At 47.7% G+C, this 22,138-nt stretch overlaps 1 protein-coding gene across 1 annotated transcript in view; it reads left to right on the top strand.

Moving 5' to 3' along the window:
• The window catches only part of LOC147667214 (5'-3' DNA helicase ZGRF1-like), a gene marked incomplete at its 3' end in the record, with an annotated part of 340,063 nt that overhangs the window by 219,915 nt on the left and 98,010 nt on the right, over positions 1-22,138 (top strand). Inside the window, exons 12-13 of the mRNA XM_086948844.1 lie at positions 786-942; positions 20,880-21,481. Coding sequence (XP_086804970.1) covers positions 786-942; positions 20,880-21,481 — 759 coding nt within the window. The remainder of the gene's footprint in view (positions 1-785; positions 943-20,879; positions 21,482-22,138) is intronic.

Genomic DNA, 22,138 nt, shown 5'->3' with positions numbered 1-22,138 from the left:
TGGAAGTACCACCGAAACTTGTTGATGTGTACAGTGGAAAACGTTTAAGTTGGCTCGTCTTTGGTCCATTCACAATAAAAGCAACCAATCGCATGTATTTATCTTTCTTACCACAGTGTAGGGCCCCCCTTCTAAATATGATAAACTCAACCCCTCACAATACGCATCTCCCACCTCCCTACAGTGTTCACTTCTGCTCGGCCGCTCCCAGCCATTCTCTCTCTCTCTCTTCTGTCTCGCTCCTCCTCACGTGAAATGGATCCAAAAAAAAACCCACTTTAACTGCAAATACCATATTTTTCTGACATATTATTATTCCAACGAGCATTGGCATAGCCAATAGGCCTCACTTTTGGGACATTAGAAGTATTTAGTTATGCAGCACAATATCCTTGGTGCAACAACATCAACTGTTGCATGGCTCAGCACTTATAAGTTCCCAAAGGCGAGACCTATTGGCTATGTCAATGCTTGTTCCTATTATAGATTGATTAGGATTTATCAGTTCCCATGTGCCATTTCTCATTCATTCGGCAGTTTAAGGTTTTCATCAGCCTGTTATCTTATGAGAACTGAAAGCAGAATGAGATGACAAATGTACAGTGGTCGAGACGGGATAGTTTGGGGGTACCTATTTGTTCATGGGCACATTACAAGCTAAATAAAAAGCTGCACACGCCTGTTATATGTTCTTCAGTAGAGGGTACATATCAATTTCATTCTAGTTCATTAATTTGCATTTCATTTGATGGTTGGACATCATAGGCTCTTTTTGTTCCTTGCAGGAGATATCACCCCAGCAGCATGTTCTTCCTCATAATCCTGATGTGAACTTGTTTTTAAGGACAATTAACAAAGACCTACCTACAGAGGTACAGGAGAAACAACTTGTAAATCATAAAGCTTTACCCAGTGATCAAGAAGATTCAGATTGTTTTTTTGGTAAGAAGCATTTACTTTTTGCATGAATGTGCCATGCTGAATATTTTGCAATTTAGAATTCTAGGTGATCATAGAAAAACTGTGCGAGAAGTTACAGAAATCAAGACTAGTGATGTTTATAGAGTTTCTCCGTAATGCACCACAAGCCTCTAAATCACAAATGCTCACATTTTCTGTTTTACTTGAGGTATTCTACTTGTAGGCACCTTGTTGCTGTTGTGTGTCTAGTTTTGCCACTTTCCTTCTTGGCCAATCCATTAATGCTATTGATATCCAACAATACCATGGCTACTTCTTTCCCTTTGAGGAGAGCACCAACGAACAAACAGGCTTTAGATCGTTCTCTTTGCAGGCAACAGTAGTGAGTAACAGCTTCATAAACCCTTGCTTAAATTGTGATAACATTATTTAAGATAGACTTTCTACAGGCCTCTTTAACCCCTTCGATGCTGATGACGAGCTCAGCTCGTCATCAGCCACGGGGGGCGTGTGCGGATGACGAGCTCAGCTCGTCATCTAACGCGGCTTTTAGAAAAAAGCCGCATAGCGGAAAAATAACCGCCGCAGCGATGCGGTTAAATGGTTTAATATGACCTTGAAAAGGCAGGCAGGCACAAAGAAATTATTCTCGTATATATGTCAGCTAATCATTGGTTTCTGATTAAATATACAATTATTTAAAATGTCTTTGCATCTTTAAGAAAGTTGGGTAATAATTAGAGTGGGCGTGAATCCACCACAAGGAATAAGACCACAAACTTGTCAGGGTAAAACACAGTTTTAATCATTTAAACCTGGGCTCAACCACCCTGGAAGCTTTGACACAGAGCAAACAGGCTTAACCTAGAAACATTTATAAAGTATTTAGCAGTAACAAAACAGTTAAAAGTCTAAATCACAACATAATAAAAGTATCATAACCAGTTTCTAAAAATAAAGAACATTTTAATGAACAAAATAACATCAGAATGACAAATCCAATAGGCGGAATTAAAGATATGAATTTGTAAAGATTTAAGGCAATAATCTGCAAGTATATGTAAGGTGCCTCTCAGTAGTCACTGTTCACAGTAAGGGACTTAGGCACAATATCACCATATTGTGTTGAGTTATGTAACTATTATCTTGGCACAATCCCTTGATTCTGTTCTAGAGTTCTCGGGTCAGTGCCGTGCTACCTATGGGCAGTTGGTGGTTGGTGACAGGCTGGAGCATATGTGTTCTAGTGGTGCTTCTTTGTGTACCATTAAACTTTTTTACTCACAATTATGGACTGCGGAGCTTCTTTAACAATTTGGTGACGAACTGGGATACCGGCACTACAGTTCGGACCAACGTGTGCATCCTTGATTGATTTTTGGGGGGATTTTGGGCTTTCTGTCGTCTTGCTATACTTCTAGCCGTCTTACCTCCTACACATTTGTCTATTGGTATTTCACCGCCTGCACCCTTGCTTCCTAGCATTTGGAGTATTTTGTGCGTTTTTGCTACTTCAGGAGGCATTCCATATCTTTTAAAATATTGCTGGACTGTTGCATCGAGGATTCCAGGCTTAGAACCTCTTCTTCACGAATCCATTCCTTTGGAGTTCTCCCATCTCCTAGTTCTGTGTGACACCTATGCGAGAAGTTACGGGCGCTCTTGCTCCTACGTTCATCTTGTTGGCACCCTCACGCGACCCACAACGTTCTTACTTGCCGCCATTTTAGTTTTGCAAGACCTTTTCGCAATTTTACCCAGCGCAGGGCATGACATGCGGTATGTGCGACCCACAGTTAAACTTCTTTCTACAGGTCTGCATGCTGGCATTCACCCGCATATCTGGATATGCAGTGAGATTTTGTCTCATACTTCTGACATTATTTTTCAAGCGTTGGTGGAAGCAACTATCGCAAAGCATCTATTTTGCAGCATAATTTCTGGTGAAAGTAAAATATTTATCATCTCAATGGGTGAGGTTCGGACGCTTTATATCTGCTTAGCGGACAATTCCCTTTGTTTGACATTACAGTTCCTTACTTTTTTTTATTTTGTACCTGTATAAATATGTCTACACAGAATTACAGCTTAGCTCCTCGTCGTTGTTTTTGGCCTGCTAGTAGTTCCCCATGTATGAAGTGGCCAGAATGGAAGGCTTATCTTTTTTTAACTGTATCGAGACATTAGACTTTTAAGGAAAAATGACAGCAGCACAAAAGAAAGGATTTGTTTTACATTCTGTGGGACCTGAAGGGCTTAAAGCATTTAATCAAATGGCAAGAGTGGGTGGAGGTAGTGATCAAAATGTGTTCTCTACAGCAATTAATGATGGTGATTGTTATTTTTCACCAAAAGTTTGTATTGGCATTTTTATTTCACAACAAGTTTTATTGAGTGATTAAGCAAAACAAGATACATGGCTCCCCACAGTCAGGAGATCGCCACCAAGCATCATGACACATTTTTCATCACTAGTGCAAAGTCCAATCAAGAAAAGGAGAAAAGACAAACCCCCCTCCTCCACCCACCAACCCCCACCACCCAACTACCCTTCTATCCACCCTTATCCCTCCCTAACCCCATGCACATGAGTACATAAAACATTCAGTACTTGGTCGTAGTGTGTTAGGTTTGACACAATTCCCAGGCCTGTACGACATCCTCTACCTATATTTCCTCCTCTTGTTCTACCGGGGGATCCAGTGTCAGCCCCCTATAGTCCGCCCACCGCTTCCAGATCTTAAAATGCTTACGGGGGCATCCTCTCGCATCAAATATCGGGCGTTCTAGTCCCATAAAGTAGTCTAGTCCAGCCTTCCAGGCACACGGGGGGCCCGCTCTCCCTTCCACGCTCGGGCTAGGTCTCTTTTAGCAACAACAAGCCCCAGCAACAATAGATGGCGTTTATATATATTCCCACCGACACCCTCCAACACATGGAGCAACCCTAACCGATGAGTGCGGGGAAGATCCCATCCCAATACCTCTGACTCCATACACCCCTCCAGAAACCGATCAGCCCAGCACACGACCAGACAGTATGCAGCAGCATACCCGTTGCAGCCCCACAGCGCAGACACTCCGGTGACCCAATCAGTCTCGCCTTCCACAGCCGCTCTCGGGTGTATTAGGCCCTGTGTAGATACTTGAATTGGATTAGCCTAAGTCGCATTGCAATGGCAGCCCCTCGCGGGGACTCCAGGGCTTCCCTCCAATCATCCTCATCTAGGGGACCAACATCTGCCTCCCAGGTCTCCTTGAGGGGAAGTAGGGTGGAGGAGCAATGGGTGACCAGCGTTTGATAGATTCGGGACACCTTCTTATCTCCAAGGTCTCCCATGAAGACCTTCGCTTCAACTGGGCTAAATTCCGGGAGCGACTCCATGTTAGCGATGCTAGGTGCTAGCGCATGGCGAAACTGTAGGTACCGAAAGAATTGGGACTGGGGCATGTGGAACTCAGTACTGAGCCCCTGGAATGATTTACGGGTGACCCCGGTCAGCACATGACCCAACGACGAGATCCCAATGGCGTCCCAGCCATCGAAACCCTGCCAGTGAGGCCAGCGCGGGGAGCCGCCCGTTGTTGCACAACGGAGTCTCCGCCGTTAATTTACCCCACCATCCCATACGACGCAGCGCCTGTCGCCACACAGCAAATACAACTCGCGTTGCACATGGCAATGTCCGCCGCAGCCCAGCCGAATACAGGATCGTGTGTAGTGTGTTGTCCCCCATCAGCGAGCGCTCTAGGGCATATGCTGGGTCCCCTTTGTCTCCATACCACCATTCATTAAGTACCAGCAACTGGGAGGCCTGATAATAGGACAATAGGTCCGAAGTGGCTAGACCAGCACAATACGTGGACAGGAAGCATGCCCCCAGCGCCACCCTGGCAGCGCCCCCAGCCCACAGGAAACGGCCTAAAACAGAGTTGACCTGCCGAAACCACTGGGGGTTAACTAGGTGGGGGTAACTTTGCAGCTTGTATAAAAGGCACGGGTAGCGCAACCATTTTGAAGATCGCGGACCTACCGAAAATAGTTAGGGGAATCCGAGACCACGTTTTCACGTCCATCTGAACCCTCTCCCATACTGGTACTATGTTACGTTCCCAGGCAATATCTACGGATTCCGAGAGGAACACTCCCAGATACTTCAAACCCCCGGCCGCTACCTGCAACCCTGATGCCTGGGGTCCGCCACAATCCCGCCCCCCCAACACCCACAGGGTGGATTTACGTGGGTTTAGACAGAGGCCCGATACCTCCCCGAAAATACGCATGATTTCCAAGACTCGGGCCCTGATCTACGTAAATCAGTAAGGAAGAAGAGGACGTCATCTGCATACAATGCAATTCTATCTGTGAGGTTCCCACTCCACACAAAGCCCCGCATCTGTGCATCGATGCGCACCCAAGAGGCCAGAGGTTCCATAGCTAGTGCAAATAAGTATGGGGAGAGTGGGCACCCCTGCCTGGTACCCCGACCAATCGGAAACTTTTCTGAGACCGCCCCGGAGACACGCACCGAAGCTATGATATCGGTATACAGTAGTTTGATGTAGGAAATAAACACTGGGCCCAGATTGAGGCGAGGCAGGAGAGCAAAGAGGTACGTCCAACTAACCGAGTCAAAAGCTTTATCAATGTCCGCTAGTAGCAGAGCCGCCTGTTCTCCCGTGGCCCCCATGGCATCAACCGCCGCCTGTGCCCGCCGGATGTCATGCCTCGTCGCCCTATGTGGCATAAAGCCGACCTGGTCCGGGTGGACCACGTCTGTCACATACGGGAGTAGCCGGTTCGCCAATGCGTTAGCCAGTATTTTAGCCTCTATGTTGAGCAGAGATATTAGACGATAAGAGTCATGTCTATTAGGGGGTCTGCCCGGCTTCTGAAAGACCACAACCTCGGCATGACGCCAGTCAGGTGGCAACCTACCCCGCGTCCGCGCCGCCTCCAGTGCACTCCGGTAATGGGACCCCAGTAGGAGCTGAAATTTCTTATAGAATTCACTCGGGAAGCCACTAGGCCCCGGTGCCTTCCACATGTTGAGCTGCCCCAGTGCGTCTCCTAGTTCTTCCGCTGTAAGGGGAGCGTCGAGTGCCTTCCTGGTCTCATCAGAGACCGCCCTGGGAGGTAAGTCATCAATGAATTTAGCGACCTCATCCGCCGACAGACAATCCCGTGGAGCATATTGCGCCGTAAAGTAGCTGGCAAAACTCGCTGCCAGCTCAGCCGGGTCTGTAATCGCCACTCCGTCCTCAGCAGTGAGGCCCGGCAGCGTAATCGGTTGGAGAGTACGTTGACATAGCCTATGGAGCATTGTTATGTTGTTATATTATGTTAAATCAATTTGTTAAGCGCGCTAACACCATTAGGTTTCTTGGTTCATTGTACAGGACTTATCTCCCCACTGATAAACTCTACTCCGCGTGGCCAGCCACACTTGTCTAGCCTCATCAAGTAACACAGATGCATAGGACTGTTGTGCCTGCAGGAGCAACCTCACTGCACTCTCATCTCCCCCTCCCCGGCACCGCAGTTCCAAGGTGTCCACCAGCGTGGCCGCCTCAGCGATTGTCTCCCGGCGTCGTCGATGGGCCGCCGCACACCACGCGAAATCTGTACCTCGTATGGTGGGCTTCATCGCCTCCCAAACTATGACTGCGTCTATATCGTCCACTAGGTTTTCCTGCCAGTAATGGGCAATCGCCCCCGTAGATGCTGGATATAGCCGGGCTGCTGAAGGTGCCACGAGGACATCCTCCATCGAAACGGTTGTCGTTTCCTAAGTAGCTCGACCCTGACTACCACCTGGGAGTGGTCAGATAGCCCTCTCGGCAAGATCCCGGCCTCCCGCCCTCTGTTCAGGAATACACTGGGCACAAACACATAATCCAGTCTCGAAAAGGAGCCATGCACAGCAGAAACATACGTGTACTTGCGTACTTTGGGATACATATGTCTCCACACATCCACCCAGCCCATCCCCTCCACCATTGCATTCAATCGGGTAGGGGGGGCAGCCGTTGGTGTCCCCTGCAGTCTCTGACGGTCCATACATACATCCATCACCTCATTCCAGTCGGCCCCCACTACAGCCAAGAACTCTGGGATGTCCTCCCATACTGCAAACAGCTTCTCAGACAAGGCCCACTGCAGAGGAGGAGGGGCGTAGACACTCCCAAAAACCACTGGCTCAATGCCCACCATCCCTTTAACAAAAATGTAGCGACCCTGTGGATCTGCCCACTGCTTCTCGTGGACGTAGGCCAACCTGCGATGAATCAAGATAGCAACGCCTCTGGACCCCCTAGAAAACCCGGCATGAAAGACTTGTTGGTAGCCAAACCTCTGTAGACTAAGCACCTTCGATCCCATCATGTGTGTCTCTTGTAGCAATAGCACATCTGCAGCCTCCCTCTTCCCCCATCGCAAAATCGCCCCCGTTTAATCTTGTCAAGCATCCACCTGACATTCCAGGTTACCACCCTCATGGACTCACTGGGGAGCGCTGGAGACACTTCAGCCATAATCGAACGGGACTAACCAAGTAGGCCCTCTGCGCCACACCCACACACTCAGTACCGTCATCAGTAAATCAGAAAAAATCACGTGCAGTCCCCCCCACCTACCCCAGGTCCCCCCCACAACAACACCAACACCCCGACCTACCTTAACCCAATCCAGCCCCAGCCCTTCCCCTCCTTCCCCCCCCTTGCCCCCCCTTCACTCCACACCCCCCACCCCTATACCTCATAGAACTCTGAAGTACCTTTCGCGGCATGGGCAACCTCGGGCCCAAAACAGAGGTTCCAAGGCCAACCATACCAATGGATCCCAACACCCCCCAAAAACAGTAGAAACACCCCCCCCCCCAGTCAACTCCCACTCTAGTAGGAGGTTGGTGGCCCCTATTTAGTAACCTCCCGAACCCCATCCCGCAATACCACACATGCAAAAGGCACCATTTAGAACTGGCAACATAGGCAGTGTTAATGCATCCAAGCGATGGGACCTGGACGCGCGACCCCCTTCAGCCGGAGCCTGTGGCATCAACAGATAAGCGCAGTTCTCCCCAGGCCCTCAATGGTCCTTTACAGAGTGATCAGAGTCTATAGTTCCACTATCTTCTGTCCCACTGGCGGAAGTGGATCTTTTCCGCGATCTGGACCTCCGGTTCCGTCCAGTCCCGGTTGGGCATGCGGCCTGATCCTCACTGTTTCGTCAGTCCACTTAAAGACGTCCTCAGGTGTATCGAAGAAGTGTGTCCGCGACTGGAAGACCACCCGCAGGCGGGCTGGATACAGCAGGGAATATTGGATTTTCAGACCCCGCACTTTCGCCTTGTCGGCTATAAAGGAGTGTCGCTGTTGCTGCACTAGCCTGGTGTAGTCAGGAAAGATCATGATCTTCTGATTCTCGAATCAAATGGAGTCCCTGGTTCTTGCTTCCCGTAAGATAGCGTCCCTATCATGGTAATTCAAAAGTCTAGCTATCACTGGTCTGGGCCGCTCGCCCTCCGGTGGCCTCTGTGTCAGGGCCCGATGAGCACGCTCAATTACAAAGCAATTGGAGAGAACCCCCGGGGGTAGCCAGCTCTCCAACCACTGGGATAGAAGCTGTTCCATGTTTCCCTTCTCACACCTCTCCGGAAAACCAACGAAGCGAAGGTTGTTTCTGCGTGCGCGCCCTTCGGCATCCTCCACACGGAGCGCAAGGCCCTTCTGAATGTTTTCCATCGCCGCCATTTTCTGCTTCAGGGTCCCGACGTCGTCTTCCACCACCGAAATCCTGGATTCCGTCTCCGTACTTTGTGCCACTGCATTCCATAGGTCCTGACGCAGCAGGGTCACATCAGCACCCACTGCCCCAATCTTGGTGTCCAGCATGTCCCTGGACTGGGTGATCGCTGCCATGAGCGCCGCATTGTCCGGCCCCGCTCCATGACCTCCTCCCGATGCTCCGGGCCCCCAACTGGGCCCCGTGAATTTATCGATGGGCCCTTGTTTGGATGGACCGCTACCACCCCTGGTCATGGCTGCAGTCGACTCTGGTGCTGCTATATTATGAGCATTTACACTAGCGTAAATCCCTCGCACCTCCAATAACGTCCAATGTAGGCCAACCCAGCGTCTTTTCTGCTCCTGAATGTAAACGTCCTTCACACCGCTACCACCTGTACCGGGTTGGCTCCCTGGTCGAAGCTAGGACAGGTGCCGCAAGCCAGGCTCAATCAGGCCCCCGGTCTGCACCCACCTCACCGGCCGCCTCGTGGTCCCGTGGTCTCGCGGCCAACCTTCCTCCGGCCGCTCTGCAAAAAGTTGCCGGGTGCTGCGGGCCTCACTCACTCTAGCAGCCGTCCTCCCATGCCCAGCAGCTGATAGCACCAAAACCGGGGCCCCAGGGGAGTCACTCACTGTTCGTAGACTGCTTCAGGGCTGCGCCAGGCACGGGCACGATCCTTGCTGGTCCGTCTGACTGCCCACCAGTCCGCCACCAGAGGAAGTACTTTAGCGTCGTGCTCAGTCGTCTTAATAAGGCCACATACAAGGGGTCTCAGCTCCCCAGGCCCCGCCGCTGGTCAGTCGCAGCCAGAGTCACACGCTAGCCCCAGCTGGCAAGAACCACCAAACTCGAGGCCCCGGCTGCCCGGAGTCGATGTAGGCCGCTGCGCCCTTCGGGCGTCCTCCGTGCATTGGTCACCACTTCTGCAACCGGCTAGACAACCAGGGGCTCGTCTGCCACTCCGCCAACCCCAGGAGGCTCCAGGCCCAGGTATCTTTGCCATGCGGCCGGCCCGCGTACAAGCCCCTCTGCCAGGAGGCGCCAAAATCGAGGCCCCGGTTTCGCAACCCAGGACCAGGCCGCAGGCTGCCGCCGGCGACTCCGCCGCACCGGACGGTCCAGGAGCGCCGCTTCTCGCACCGGAGGACTCTCAGCACCTTCTGTCACCCTTGCCCCGCAATTGGTCTGCAGTGCGGGTCCGGGGGGCCAGGATAAAAGGTTGTATATGTATCGGGCCGGCGGTAGCTTTAGAAAGCTGCGACCGCCATCGTCGCCCGCTAAGCCACGCCCCCGTATTGGCATTTTAAGGTACAAATTCTTTCAAAGAAAGCAAAGTATTGATGAGTCAGTCGACAGTTATGTATCTGTGTTAAGAACGTTATCTCTTGATTGCCAGTTCGTAGGGCTACAAGAATATTTTATTAGAGACCAAGTGGTAATGCATATGAGAGATCCCGCCATTCAAGATAGACTGGGTGAATGGCGTTTCTAAACTTGATAATATCTTGGCTATAGTGAGAAAGGCAGAGATGTTGAGTAGAAGCGCTAAAGAAGTAAAAGTGGAGGATAATAGTAAAAATAATGGTACAGTGGCTAAAGTATGGGGTGCTGGCGTGAAATTGGACAGTTACAACAAGAAAAAAACGGGGATGACAAAAGATCGTAACGTTGTTTCTGAAAAGAATACGTTTAAATGTTACCAATGCAATAGCAAGTTTCATTTGGCTAACAACAAAAGTAGTCTGGCCATCAAACCAAAGTGTGCTGTGTGTGGTGTCATTAGACATTTTGCAAAGGTGTGCAGGAAGGGTGGGAACAATAAGGTTAAGTGTGTTGAAGAGGGTGAGTCATACGAGAGTGATTGTGAGAGCAAAGACACGGAAGCTGAGAGGTCGTTTCTGTTGAATATAAGAGATGCTTCACCCGTGATTTTGAACATTGATAATACTGTAATTAAAAAAAGCCTATATGTGACATCATGATTAAGGGAGTGGAAGTGCAAATTTATGCTGACTCTGGATCCCAGTACTCCATAGTGAATGAGAACGTGTGGAAATACAAGTTTGAAGGAAAACTGGGAGCTAATTTAGAACCTTCTGACATCAATTCGGAGGGATATTCAGGAGAGAGGATAGAAATAATTTGTTTCGTACCCTTGTATTTAAGTTTAAAGACCATTAGTGTGTAGCTAAATTGTATGTTTCTAAACAAGGACCCTCGGTTTTAGGATGGTTTGAATAGGGAAAACTCGAAATTATATTGAATCCGAACAGTCCTGTTCTTGCCATGGTTGTTGGTGAGTACAATGAATGTGGTAAGGATATGTTAAATAAGTTTCCTGAGGTCTTCAGAGATAGCATTGGGGAATTCGTCAATTTCAAGCACAAGATCAATTCGAAAGAAAATGCGTGTCCTAAAATCCTAAAATTTACAAGGTGAGAAATATTACTAAAATGGTGAGGAATGAAGTGAAAAAAGAACTCAATAAGCTAGTTAAGAATTATATGATAGAAAAAATTGAATCTTCAGAGTGGGTGTCTCACATTGTGGTCGCGAGACACACTAATGGTAATATCAGACTATGCATTGATTTGTGCCATCTCAACAATAATATTGTTATCGATCAATTTCCTTTACCTCGCATTAGCAAAATGTTAACATTGGTACCGGTAGGTAAAGCAACATTTTTCCCTCTGCACTGATCTTTCAGCTGCCTATCATCAGATCGTGCTACACGACAGTTGTAAAAAGTATACTACTTTTATTACACCATTTGCCTGTTTTCAATTTAAAAGGATGCCCTTTGGCCTCGCTTCAGCAGCAGCTGTGATTCAGCGCATTATGCATAACATCTTTGGTGATTTTAAAAATTCTGTTTGCTTTAATGATATCCTCGTTTTTGGCAATAACAAAACAGACCATAATCATGCGCTGGAGGAAGGTTACGTGTAAATGGCCTAACTGTTAAACACTGAAAATGCTAATTTGGTGTTACCTCGGTTGCATATTTGGTACATGTACTTTGTGAAGATGGAATTAAACCCAAACCTGACATCATAGAGGCCAATTCGCTTAGCACCATCTACAAGTTCTAAAGATGATGTAAGGTCATTGTTTGGGTTAACAGAGTTCTACTCCAAATGCATAAAGTCAAAAACTGCATGTGAAACACCAAGAGTTATGGACCAGGAAAGCATGGCTGTTTCTAGCACCAATGGCATGACCAATCGCCAGGAAGACATGGGTCAATCAATGTGGACAGATGACGATTGCCGAATATTTCAAATAATCAAGAAAAGCAAGCAAGATAGTGCGTCGGGGCCAAATGGCATTCTGCAGGCAATCTACAAAGAGGACCCTAAGTTTTGGGCATGCAAATTCAATCTCCTGTTTCGGTCAATTAGCAACTCAGGTCGGGTCCCGGAAAGCTGGAGGGGTGTTGGTAATGTTAGAGGTACTTTTTGGAATAGCCAACAGTCTGGAGAGGAATTTATTTGCAGCTGCTTGTAGATGGCCGCAGTTTGAATACTCTCAGACTCCCTCCCCATAAGTACCCAGAGAGAAACATCTAGGTTTGTAAAGATAGATGAGGTCTACAATGGGTTTTTGTTTTAGTTTTCTAGCGAATTTAAAAATTGCCCCAGTTGCACTAACCGTTTTAAGCCCTCTCAATTCCGGAAGTGTTTCCCATTTAAAATTAGTGTCCAACAGGATCCCTAAATAATTACATTTTTAGACTTTCGTGATAACAGTGTTGTCCATGGTGAACCTGCACGAGGGGGGTATTTCTAGGATGGTAGGTCATGATAAAAGAATTTTTGGGGTTAAACTTGAGCTTCCAGTTTGTCATGAAAGAATCCAGGAACAACTATAACTTGTTGGCAATACGCGACAATAATACAGCATCGTCAGAATACAGGAGTTTTGGGACAGGTCAATCCCCCTATTCTTGGCACATCTTTTCCTGTATGCTGCAGAGTAAGATCCAGGGACTTAATATAAAAGAGACAGAGGAAGGGGGCAAGAATGCACCCCTGCCTGACACCCTTGTCCACCTTAAAGGTGAGCGTACACTCCCCATCGGGACCAAAGCAAGCCTGGAAAAGTGTCCCAATGTAGCCTCGTGAGAAGTTCAAGCAGGCATATATCGACCCCAGCTTTGGGCATTAAATTCCACAACCCGCCCTTGTCCATGAGGTCAAACGCACGAGACAGGTCCATGAAGGCAAGATTGAGCGAGCCTCCCCTGTCCTTAACCTACTTCCCTGTGATCAGGAGCAGGTTGAGGGACTGTTCTACTGTGCCCATGCCCAATCTGAAGCCATACTGCAGTTCGGAGAGGAAGCCCCTGTCTTTCGCCCATTCCTCTAGCTTCTTGTGGGTCACCCACCCTAGAATTTTTGCAGAAGAGTCCAGAAACGAAATTGGACGATAACATCTTCACTCTCCTCTAGCACCCTTCTTGAAGATCTGAACTATAGTAGATTTTCTCCAAGAGCTTGGAATTTCTGCATGGAAAAGGGCACGGAATACATTAGTCGACAAGGGGCCCAAAATGGAGTGTTGTGCCTAAACACATCAATTGTGCCCCCGTTAGGGCCAAGGCCTTAAACTAGCAAAAGTTCCATCAGTAAATGTAAATTGATACTTGTATAGCGCACTACTCACCCGCAAGGGTCTCAAGGCGCTTGTACGAATACCGCTGTGGAACCCATCCTGGCTTTCCCTGTGAGGCGTCCACTCCTGGGCACCCCCAAGGTGGAGGCCAGGCATCCTTAGCGTTGTGGGGGCCGTTGTGGAGATTAAGCAAGCTATTGCCCAGAGTTGCAGAGTGGGACTCCATGATTGGAATAGGCACCGAGGCGAGAATTATCAGGTCCGTGGAATTTTTTGAGCCCAAGACCCGCCAACGCGGGGAATTGAACCCTGGTCCCGGGCTAGACCTCTGCATCAGGGTCTGCCGCTCTAATCATTGAGCCACACATCAGTCATATCTATGGAAAACATGAGAGTAGTGCTAACAGGCTCAGCTGGATGAGGATGTTCTTGCTATACTGTTGTTATTAAAAAAAAAACGAAATCAGAGGATTTATAGGAAGTGTCCTCGAAGATGCGGGAAAAATGGGACAGCCAGTCAGCTGGGGAGACATGACATATAATATTGAGAATGCTATCTTTCGAAAAATAAGGGTGGTTTATCACGTCCCAAAATGTCTTTACGTCTCTAAGTTTAGCAGCTGAGAGTAGGTCATCCCATTCATTCTTTCTTACTTCCCTCCTTATTTTATTGAGTGTTGCATTATAAGCCCTCCTGCCTGACTTAAATTCCTTGATGTTCCTAGATGAGGACTTAATTGCCATTTTCAGGTTTTTAGAGGCAGTTGAACAAGCATGGTTAAACCAGCGATGGAGAGAGGGTATAGCACTAAACTAACAGTCATTAGGCTAGCCATAGATGTACACAAAACATTAAAACTGCCCAGGAAAATGGACGGTTCAGCTGATTCAGAGAGACAACATGATACATCCTTATTCTTTTCAGTTACTAAATTGGCAAGGTATTTCTCAGGGTTTGTATTTCCACTTTGTACATATCCCCTTATTTTTACAGAAATGCATGTCATCAGAACTAACAGGAGCAGGTGGGTCAATGGTAATATTAATAGAGAAAACACAAATGATGACTGGATTGTGGTCGTTAAGTTTGCAGGACAAAAGTGATGAATCCAACACAAAAGAGGATAAGTTGGAGGAAAACAAAATAAAATCAATGATTGAGCCGCCACCTCGGCCCATAAAGGTTGGAGGGGGCATCGAGCCTTTTCTAAGGAAATCCACATTAAACAGTAAATTGTGCTATAAAATAAACTGGGCCAAGACTTCCCCATATGGGTTATGCAGGGAATGAGATAAATCCACTTGCGGCTGCTAGGGCAATTAGTGGGGGAGTGGATGGGGGGGAGGGGGGTATTTAAAAAAAACAATAAATAAAAGCACCACTGCCAACAATCAGTATTCCTTCCAGTATCTTTCCCAATAATCGTAAAGGCTGTAGCCTCCCTCCAATGAAAAAAGACTATCTTACCTAGGTACCGCGGAATACTGATTGTTGGAAGTGATGCTTAACAAACTGGAATTTATAACTCATTTAACTGTATGTGTATTTTAAGCCCTGAAGAAGCAAATTGTTTTCGCGATACACGCCTTGGCTTGGCTGTTTGTCTTTGTTTCTGTTAAAGAAGATTATTTATCAAGTTGATGATTGAAAACAACGGAGATGGACTCTGTCGAAATGTTTTGAACATGGAATGAAAAACAAAAATAATAAATTGTATTATGGACAATTTTAGTTGCAATTGTATCTCTCTCAGTACATGATCTCGTACATGTGAGAGAGAGAGAGCAAGAGAGAGAGAGAGAATTAGAGTTGGGACGTGATAAACCACCCTCTAGAGAGAGAGAGAGAGAATTAAATAACACAATTTATAAACAGAGGTAGGGAGGTAATTTTACGGTTCAGTGGTGAGCTGTGGTAACAGGAGTTCAGGCAATTTTAGGGTTTGAGGGTGGCCAGAAGTAAAGGGCGGTAAGAGGACTTTTAGGGTATTGGGATGGGCAGTAGTAAAGGGAGGTAAGGGTAATTTTACTATTTAGGGGTAGTCAATGGCAAAGGGCGGTAAGGGTAATTTTAGGGTTTAGAGGTGGACAGTGTTAAAGGGAGCTAAGGGTAATTTTTAGGTCTCGACTGGCGTACACTGCGCAGCAATGTCGCGCAGCTCGAGAAATTTTGTTTTTCAGTTACTGGGGTTGAACCCGACTCTCTCTTCCATTGGCTAGCTCCATAAATGGAGGCTAGCCATTGGAAGAGAATAATGTCACTCATTCTTGAAGCAGATTCGTGGGCGTTTCTGTGTTTTTTAAAGCCCTGCCCCCTTTGTTTCGTCATGAAGAGGTGGCCAATTGTGGGTGTTTCCTCTTTTTTTTTTGATCAGGATGTTTGCGGCCGCCATTTTTTCATGGAGCTTGGGCGGGCAGATCGCGGATGCGCTTTATTGTGCCTTTAGCGCTGGGAGAGCTTTATTTCTTCTCTAAAGCGCCTGGAAGCACTGTACTTGTCTTCAGCGCTTTCTGTTCATAGCCGGTGCACACCCGGCATTTTCCTCGCTAATTGCCAAGTTTGGAATCCCTGGCGAGTGCCCACCCCGCCAGGGACCGTGCAGCGATTTCTTTTTTATTGCCCGAGCGAGTGCTCGCTTTATATTTAAATTAGAGAGGGTGCCTACCCTCGTTTGGCAGCAAAGGACAGGGTTTTAGGTGTGAGGGAAATACTGGGCGCACTGCTTGGATTGACGCACAGGAGAATGCTATAAAGCAGAAGGTGCATGCAGGTAAGGGGCAATTCCCTGTAACCCCTCAAAGTGTGCCTGGAGGACACACTACATACAATAGAAACAAAACCTGTTGCACACTTAAGTAAAAGTTCAAGCAAAAAACAGATGTCTCAATGGACATAAAGTTCATTTGTCATAGGCGAAGGATTAGACCACCAGTGTTTCGGATCTTCTTTTATTGATCCTAGAAAAGCCAGCCGACACGTGTTTCGTCGCAAGAAAACACACTTTTCCGCGACTCCTCAGGGCTATAGGTCAAAGGTTTATAACCACAGGTCGCGGTGCCGGTTATATTTCCGACCCGGCTCCGCTCGAGACCGGGTTTACAGTGTCAGTCGGATTACGACTTGTAGTTTCAATTATGATCCTCTCCAACTGGTATGTGGAGATTCTTTAGTCAGTAGTACCGCTGTGTATTACAAATCCTCAGGGATAGAGAACTCGGGAGAGTATCTAAATCCACGTGTTTAAGATGGAGGTAGTGTAGAGATTTTCGTAGCAGAGAAGAAGAATCCCCGTAGTGCGGGGAGTCACTCGGCGGTAGTATCGCTCAGGTTCGCGTTGTGGTTCCGGGTGCGGTCGTTTGCCCGAGATTGTCCCCGGCGCCCGAACCGGAAGTCAGGCAGGCGGAGGGCGGGACTGCGGGACCACAGGAAGAGGCTGGGAGCCCAACCCGCCTCCTCTGGAAGCTGCAGTGTCCGTAGAGATACTGCCGCCGCAACTCCCCCCCCCCTCCCCCCAGGGCTCCCAAGAGCGTGGGAGAGCCCCGGGGAGTGAGAGGAGTGATAGAAGTCCAGCCGCGAGAGCCGCGAGGCTCCCAGAGTAAAGGGAGAGCCCCGCAGCCAGTGAAGGGAGCCACCACCTCGAGGAGCAGCGCGGGAACGACGAGGAGCCCGCTCCAAAGCAGCCCGGTGTGTGTGGGCATCTGGGGGGCTCAGCAGTGGTTCTAGAGCGGCCCCGGAGGGCAGAGGGCCGCTCCATCATTCCGTCACAGCATCCTGGGGCATTATTGTTTTAGAGCCCGTGAGAGGCCCTTGGGCAGTTTCTGATTCAGAGTCCCCAGAGCGGGACTCCAACGTTCCAGGCATTCCTTAAAGTTGCGAGCCACGTTGCTCTCTGCCCTCGCAGGTACCCTCAGCTCTAAATCCTTTGCCATCTGATCTCACCCCGGGCCCTCACTCACTTCTTACCCCTGTACTCTCAGCTCTTACCCCTCTGACCTCAGCTCTTAACCCTCTGCCCTCTGCTCTTCCTAGGCCCTCGCTTCTGGCACCTGGGCGCTCTGACCTCAACCCAGGACTCCAGCCCTCACCACGCTGCCCTCTGCCCTTACTTGTGCCCTCACTGACCCCTGTGTTCTCAGCTCTTACCCCTGTGCCCTCAGCTCTTACCCCTGTGCCCTCAGCTCTTACCCTTGTGCCCACAACTCTTACTCCTGTGCCCTCAGCTCTTACCTGTGCCCTCAGCTCTTACCCCTTTGCCCTCAGCTCTTACACGTGCCCTCAGCTCTTACCCTTGTGCCCACAACTCTTACTCCTGTACCCTCAGCTCTTACCTGTGCCCTCAGCTCTTACCCCTTTGCCCTCAGCTCTTACACGTGCCCTCAGCTCTTACCCCTGTGCCCTCAGCTCTTACCCCTGTGCCCTCACCTCTTACCCCTGTGCCCTCACCTCTTACCCCTGTGCCCTCAGCTCTTACCTGTGCCCTCAGCTCTTACCCCTCTGCCCTCAGCTCTTACCCCTGTGCCCTCAGCTCTTACCCTGCCCTGTGCCCTCAGCTCTTCCTAGGCCCTCGCTTCTGACTCCTGTGCCCTCAGCTCTTACCTGTGCCCTCAGCTCTTACCCCTGTGCCCTCAGCTCTCACCCCTCTGCCCTCAGCTCTTACCCCTGTGCCCTCTGCCCTCACCCGTGCCCTCTGCTCTGACACCTGTGCCCTGTGACCCTCTCTGGTGACCATGGCCAGCACGGCGGGGGAGATCGTGGCCTTCCTGTTGGCCCTGTCGGGCTGGGTGCTGGTCTGCTCCACGCTGCCCACTGACTACTGGAAGGTGTCGAGCATGGCCGACACGGTCATCACCACGGCCACCTTCTGGTCCAACTTGTGGAAGACCTGCATCACCGACTCCACCGGCATCTCCAACTGCAAGGACTTCCCGTCCATGCTGGCCCTGGAGGGTGCGTCCCGACAGGGGAAGGGTGGGGGGGGGGGCGTGTGTGTGTCTGTGTATGTGGCTCTGTGTATGTGTGTGTGTGGCTCTGTGTGTGTGTGTGTGTATGTGTGTGTGTGTGCGTGTGGCTCGGCGTGTGGCTCTGTAGGTATGAATGTGTGTGGGACTCTGTGTGGGTCTGTGTGTTTGTGTGTGGCATTTGCGAGAGATTAAGCTATTGCCATTGTAAATGGCAGTGCCATTTATTTATCTGTTTTCAAAACCAACACATAAATAAAAATGTTGTCATTTACAATGCCAATAGCTCTAACTTTTTCAAAGGCGAGACCGTTGCATTGTAAATGCTTGTTGTGTTTAGCGGTGGTCCATGGTAAATGGAGGTAAGGGTCATTTTAATGTGTAGAGATGGGTATCAGTAAAGGAAGGTTGGGAGTTATATATATATATATATATAATTGATGTATTTGTATTACTTCCCTTACATATCATTATTATGTGTGGTAAAGACATCTGCATGGTAAAGGCTACATGGAAAAGGCATACATGGTAAAGGCATGCGTTGTAATGTCATACATTCTTATATGAGTATGTTTGAGTAGGATAATTGTAATGTAAAGGTGAATACTGCAGGTCTTAGAAAGCTGGTGAGAAAGAAGAGTTATGTTGAATGTTGTTACTGCAAATAAGAGTGACCATGCCTGTATTGTTTTAAGTGTTGGGTTTGTTTTTCCTTACGAATCTTTGTGCACCCTAGAGAGGAGATACATGGATTTCAATGTTTTCAAAATGTGTTTAGGCTATGTTGAGGCTTTCTCTTAATATTCCCCTGTATGCCTCTCTTTGAAGACTTTGGAATGTAGGGGTTACCATGCAGCTAAGAGAGAGGCAATAATGACCCTAATCAACCCCATAATTTAATAACCTTTCAATTTATGAGCAAGTTGGACAGGGAGTAGATAGGTGCACATTTTATCATAATTTGGGGATGCAATGGTAGGCCTCCGCTTTTTAGGTCGAGCCTACTACAATGGACATGCTCTGTCTGTTGTGAGGCATGTTGTGGTTTACCAAGAACATAAAGAGGCTTGGTGCCCGCCCATTACCCACAATTGGTTGGCTTTCCTGGTCACTCTCCTTTACCTGCTTTTTAATCATGTCTCACCTTATCAATCATGTTTGTCCCTCCCATGGAGCATTGTCTCTTTTAGTCTGTTCGGCAGGCATCTTCTGTCTTTCACTCGCCAGTGTGCTTCTCCTCAATGCTTCTCCACACTCCCTCCATGGTGTTTTCCGCCAACCTTCTTGTTGCTTTCACTACTGGCCGCCCAACTGTTGCTTTTCCGCCCAATGCAAACTTCCCACCCAGTTGCTTCCTCCATTTCACCTCCCACCTGTGTTGTGTCCCCCCCCCCCCACACTGCCCCATGTTGGTTAACAATTTGGCACGTTTTACTTTCTTTTTAGTTACCAATCCATCTTGTATCAGTAACTAAAAAGAAATGTTAAAAGTACCTGCTTGCATGGTGTGCACCCACACCTGCAAAATGATGTGGGTGGCTGTGAAGGCTTTTGATTGTTTCTCTATTTGTTAACTTTAGCTAAGTTGCACAGCATTGCGGGTTCCGAGCATCGTGGCTAAAAACCAGTTGGAATCGATGTGTTTTTTTTTACATATAAGAACATTAATTTGTGAGCTTAACCTAACCTCTGTATTTAATAACCTCTCAATTGAGGCACAAGGCATTTAATTTCAAACGTTAAGCCATCTTGATATCTATCTTATGTCTGGTGAAGTGTCCTTCATGTCTGGTATCACCCGACTTTATGCAGAGTCCCCACAAGGAATGAGTTCTCTGATATAAATCTTGGTGTTTTATATTTTTTAGGGCATAAAAAATGTGGGCTGCACTTCTTCACTTTATGGATCTTGGGACTTCTTTTAGAGTTTGGCGGAGTGGTGGTGAATGCCACTTTTTGTACAGCAGGGGGACATTCGTCATTTTTGACAGATGTCCCGCATGTGCCCATCTCTAAAGCCCTTTGTTTTTTATGGAAATTTATATCGTAGTGTGATATTATTTTAATGGTGCATTCTATAGGTTAATTTGTGAACCGTAAAACATGAATGGAAAATGTAATGTACAGACGTACTATTTGAATGTGAAATAAATGAGCTAAAAGGAGCAAAAGGCTAGTTGGAATCTGATTCTTAAACACACTTATAGTAATTCATTGAATGTAACTCTCACAAGGATGAAGTCCAAGTGCCAGTGTAACATAGGAAATAAGTATTGGGTTAGTGGCTGATTGGACGAATAGTTACTACTAATAGTCATAAGTATCTTGATATAGCGTAAAAAGGTATGGAAATATACTGTACCATCATTTTTTACGTCGTAAATATATTTTTGGGGAAAAAAATAGCTATTGTATCAGCAGTGATGTGACCACCAGAGTTGAAGATTGATAGATTCACTAATGATTATTCTTTAAGTGATGTGTGTAAGTTCTGTGGTAGTTGAACCTAATAGGTATCTTATCTTTCAACTGGCAGTGGTGGTTGGTGTTAATATAAAACATATTAAGACTTGTTTTGAACTTTATATTTCAGAACCTGAGACATTTGAGAAATTGGAGGATGACAACTACATTATTTCAGGACTAACCCCTAGGTTTCGAACGCTAGTGCCAGTCATCACTGCACCATCTGTTGGTGGACATATTGGCATAACCTCTGACCCCGAGGTGGACTGTGAAGATGGACCGCACCACAGTCTTTGTGCACTCGAATCCGGTTTGTATGGCCAGCCAGTGAGACACTCCATGAGAAATGCCATTGGTGAAGCATCTGCCGAAAAGCCCAAAGTCGAAAACCGATTGGAGCAAAGTTTGGCTGCAGGACTCAGGTCAAGTAAGTGGATGAAGTATCAAAGCACTGCTCCTTGTGACTCCTCAGTGCAAGAGAGAGACCACGTGCGAGACACTGATAACATCTCTCCAAAGTGTGCCCTTGGGGCGGGCAGTACAGGCCATAGAAACACCTCTTCTGAACACTTCAAGATAATAAAAGACAGGCTTGGGGAGCAGCACGGGGTCCATTGTGTTTCAAAAACAGAGATACTTTCCCTGAATTCAAAACAGCCTGATACGTTCAAGAAAATGCAGCCTGTGCTCGAGAGGATGAGCCACAACAGTGAAACCGGAGCGCGCCAGGTGTGTAACTGTTCAAGCGAACGGAGTGCACGCGCCCTCCTCGGAGGTACCAAGTCATGCATGTCTGAGGGTGACGCAGCGTTAAGTGGATCATGAATTGAATCATATTTATCGTAGACAGCCCTTTAGATAACCCGCCTGAACTCTGGTAGCCACCAGAAACGTATGAATGTGTGTTTTTGAGGCCTTTCTGCTTTTACTGACCTAGAAAGTAGGCGTGCTCAATGGATGTGTCAATCAGCCCCTCCCTGATAATGCAGCTTTTGGAATTGTGTATGTTGACATCATGGATTGAGTTGGCGCAGCCTCTATGGTAAATGCAGAGAGGTGAACGAGCGCGATGCGTTGCGTCATGTCAGCTTTGTGACGCCAGTAATGGTCATATACCCAGATTTGTGTAGTCGGTATTTCAATGTCAATTTTTAAAAGCTGTCTGTAATATTGTAATTTGAAAGCAATCAGCAATAGATTGTGTAGTACTTTACCTTAGCACAAACTTGCACTGTACATATTTTTCTTTGACAGTAATGTTTTGCATAATACATTAAAATGTGTCTGACAGGATTTATCGCAGACGTATTCAAATACTGCTGGCAAACATCTATTTTCAATTTCAAATAGGCCAGGCACAGTGTTGTACCCTGATCTATAGGGTCC

The sequence above is a fragment of the Lissotriton vulgaris genome, unplaced genomic scaffold, assembly GCF_964263255.1.
Source record: "Lissotriton vulgaris unplaced genomic scaffold, aLisVul1.2 SCAFFOLD_1138, whole genome shotgun sequence".
Classification (NCBI taxonomy): Eukaryota; Metazoa; Chordata; class Amphibia; order Caudata; family Salamandridae; genus Lissotriton; species Lissotriton vulgaris.
The sequence above is the reverse complement of the archived record's forward strand: the minus strand, read 5'-3'. Positions and strand labels throughout refer to the sequence as shown.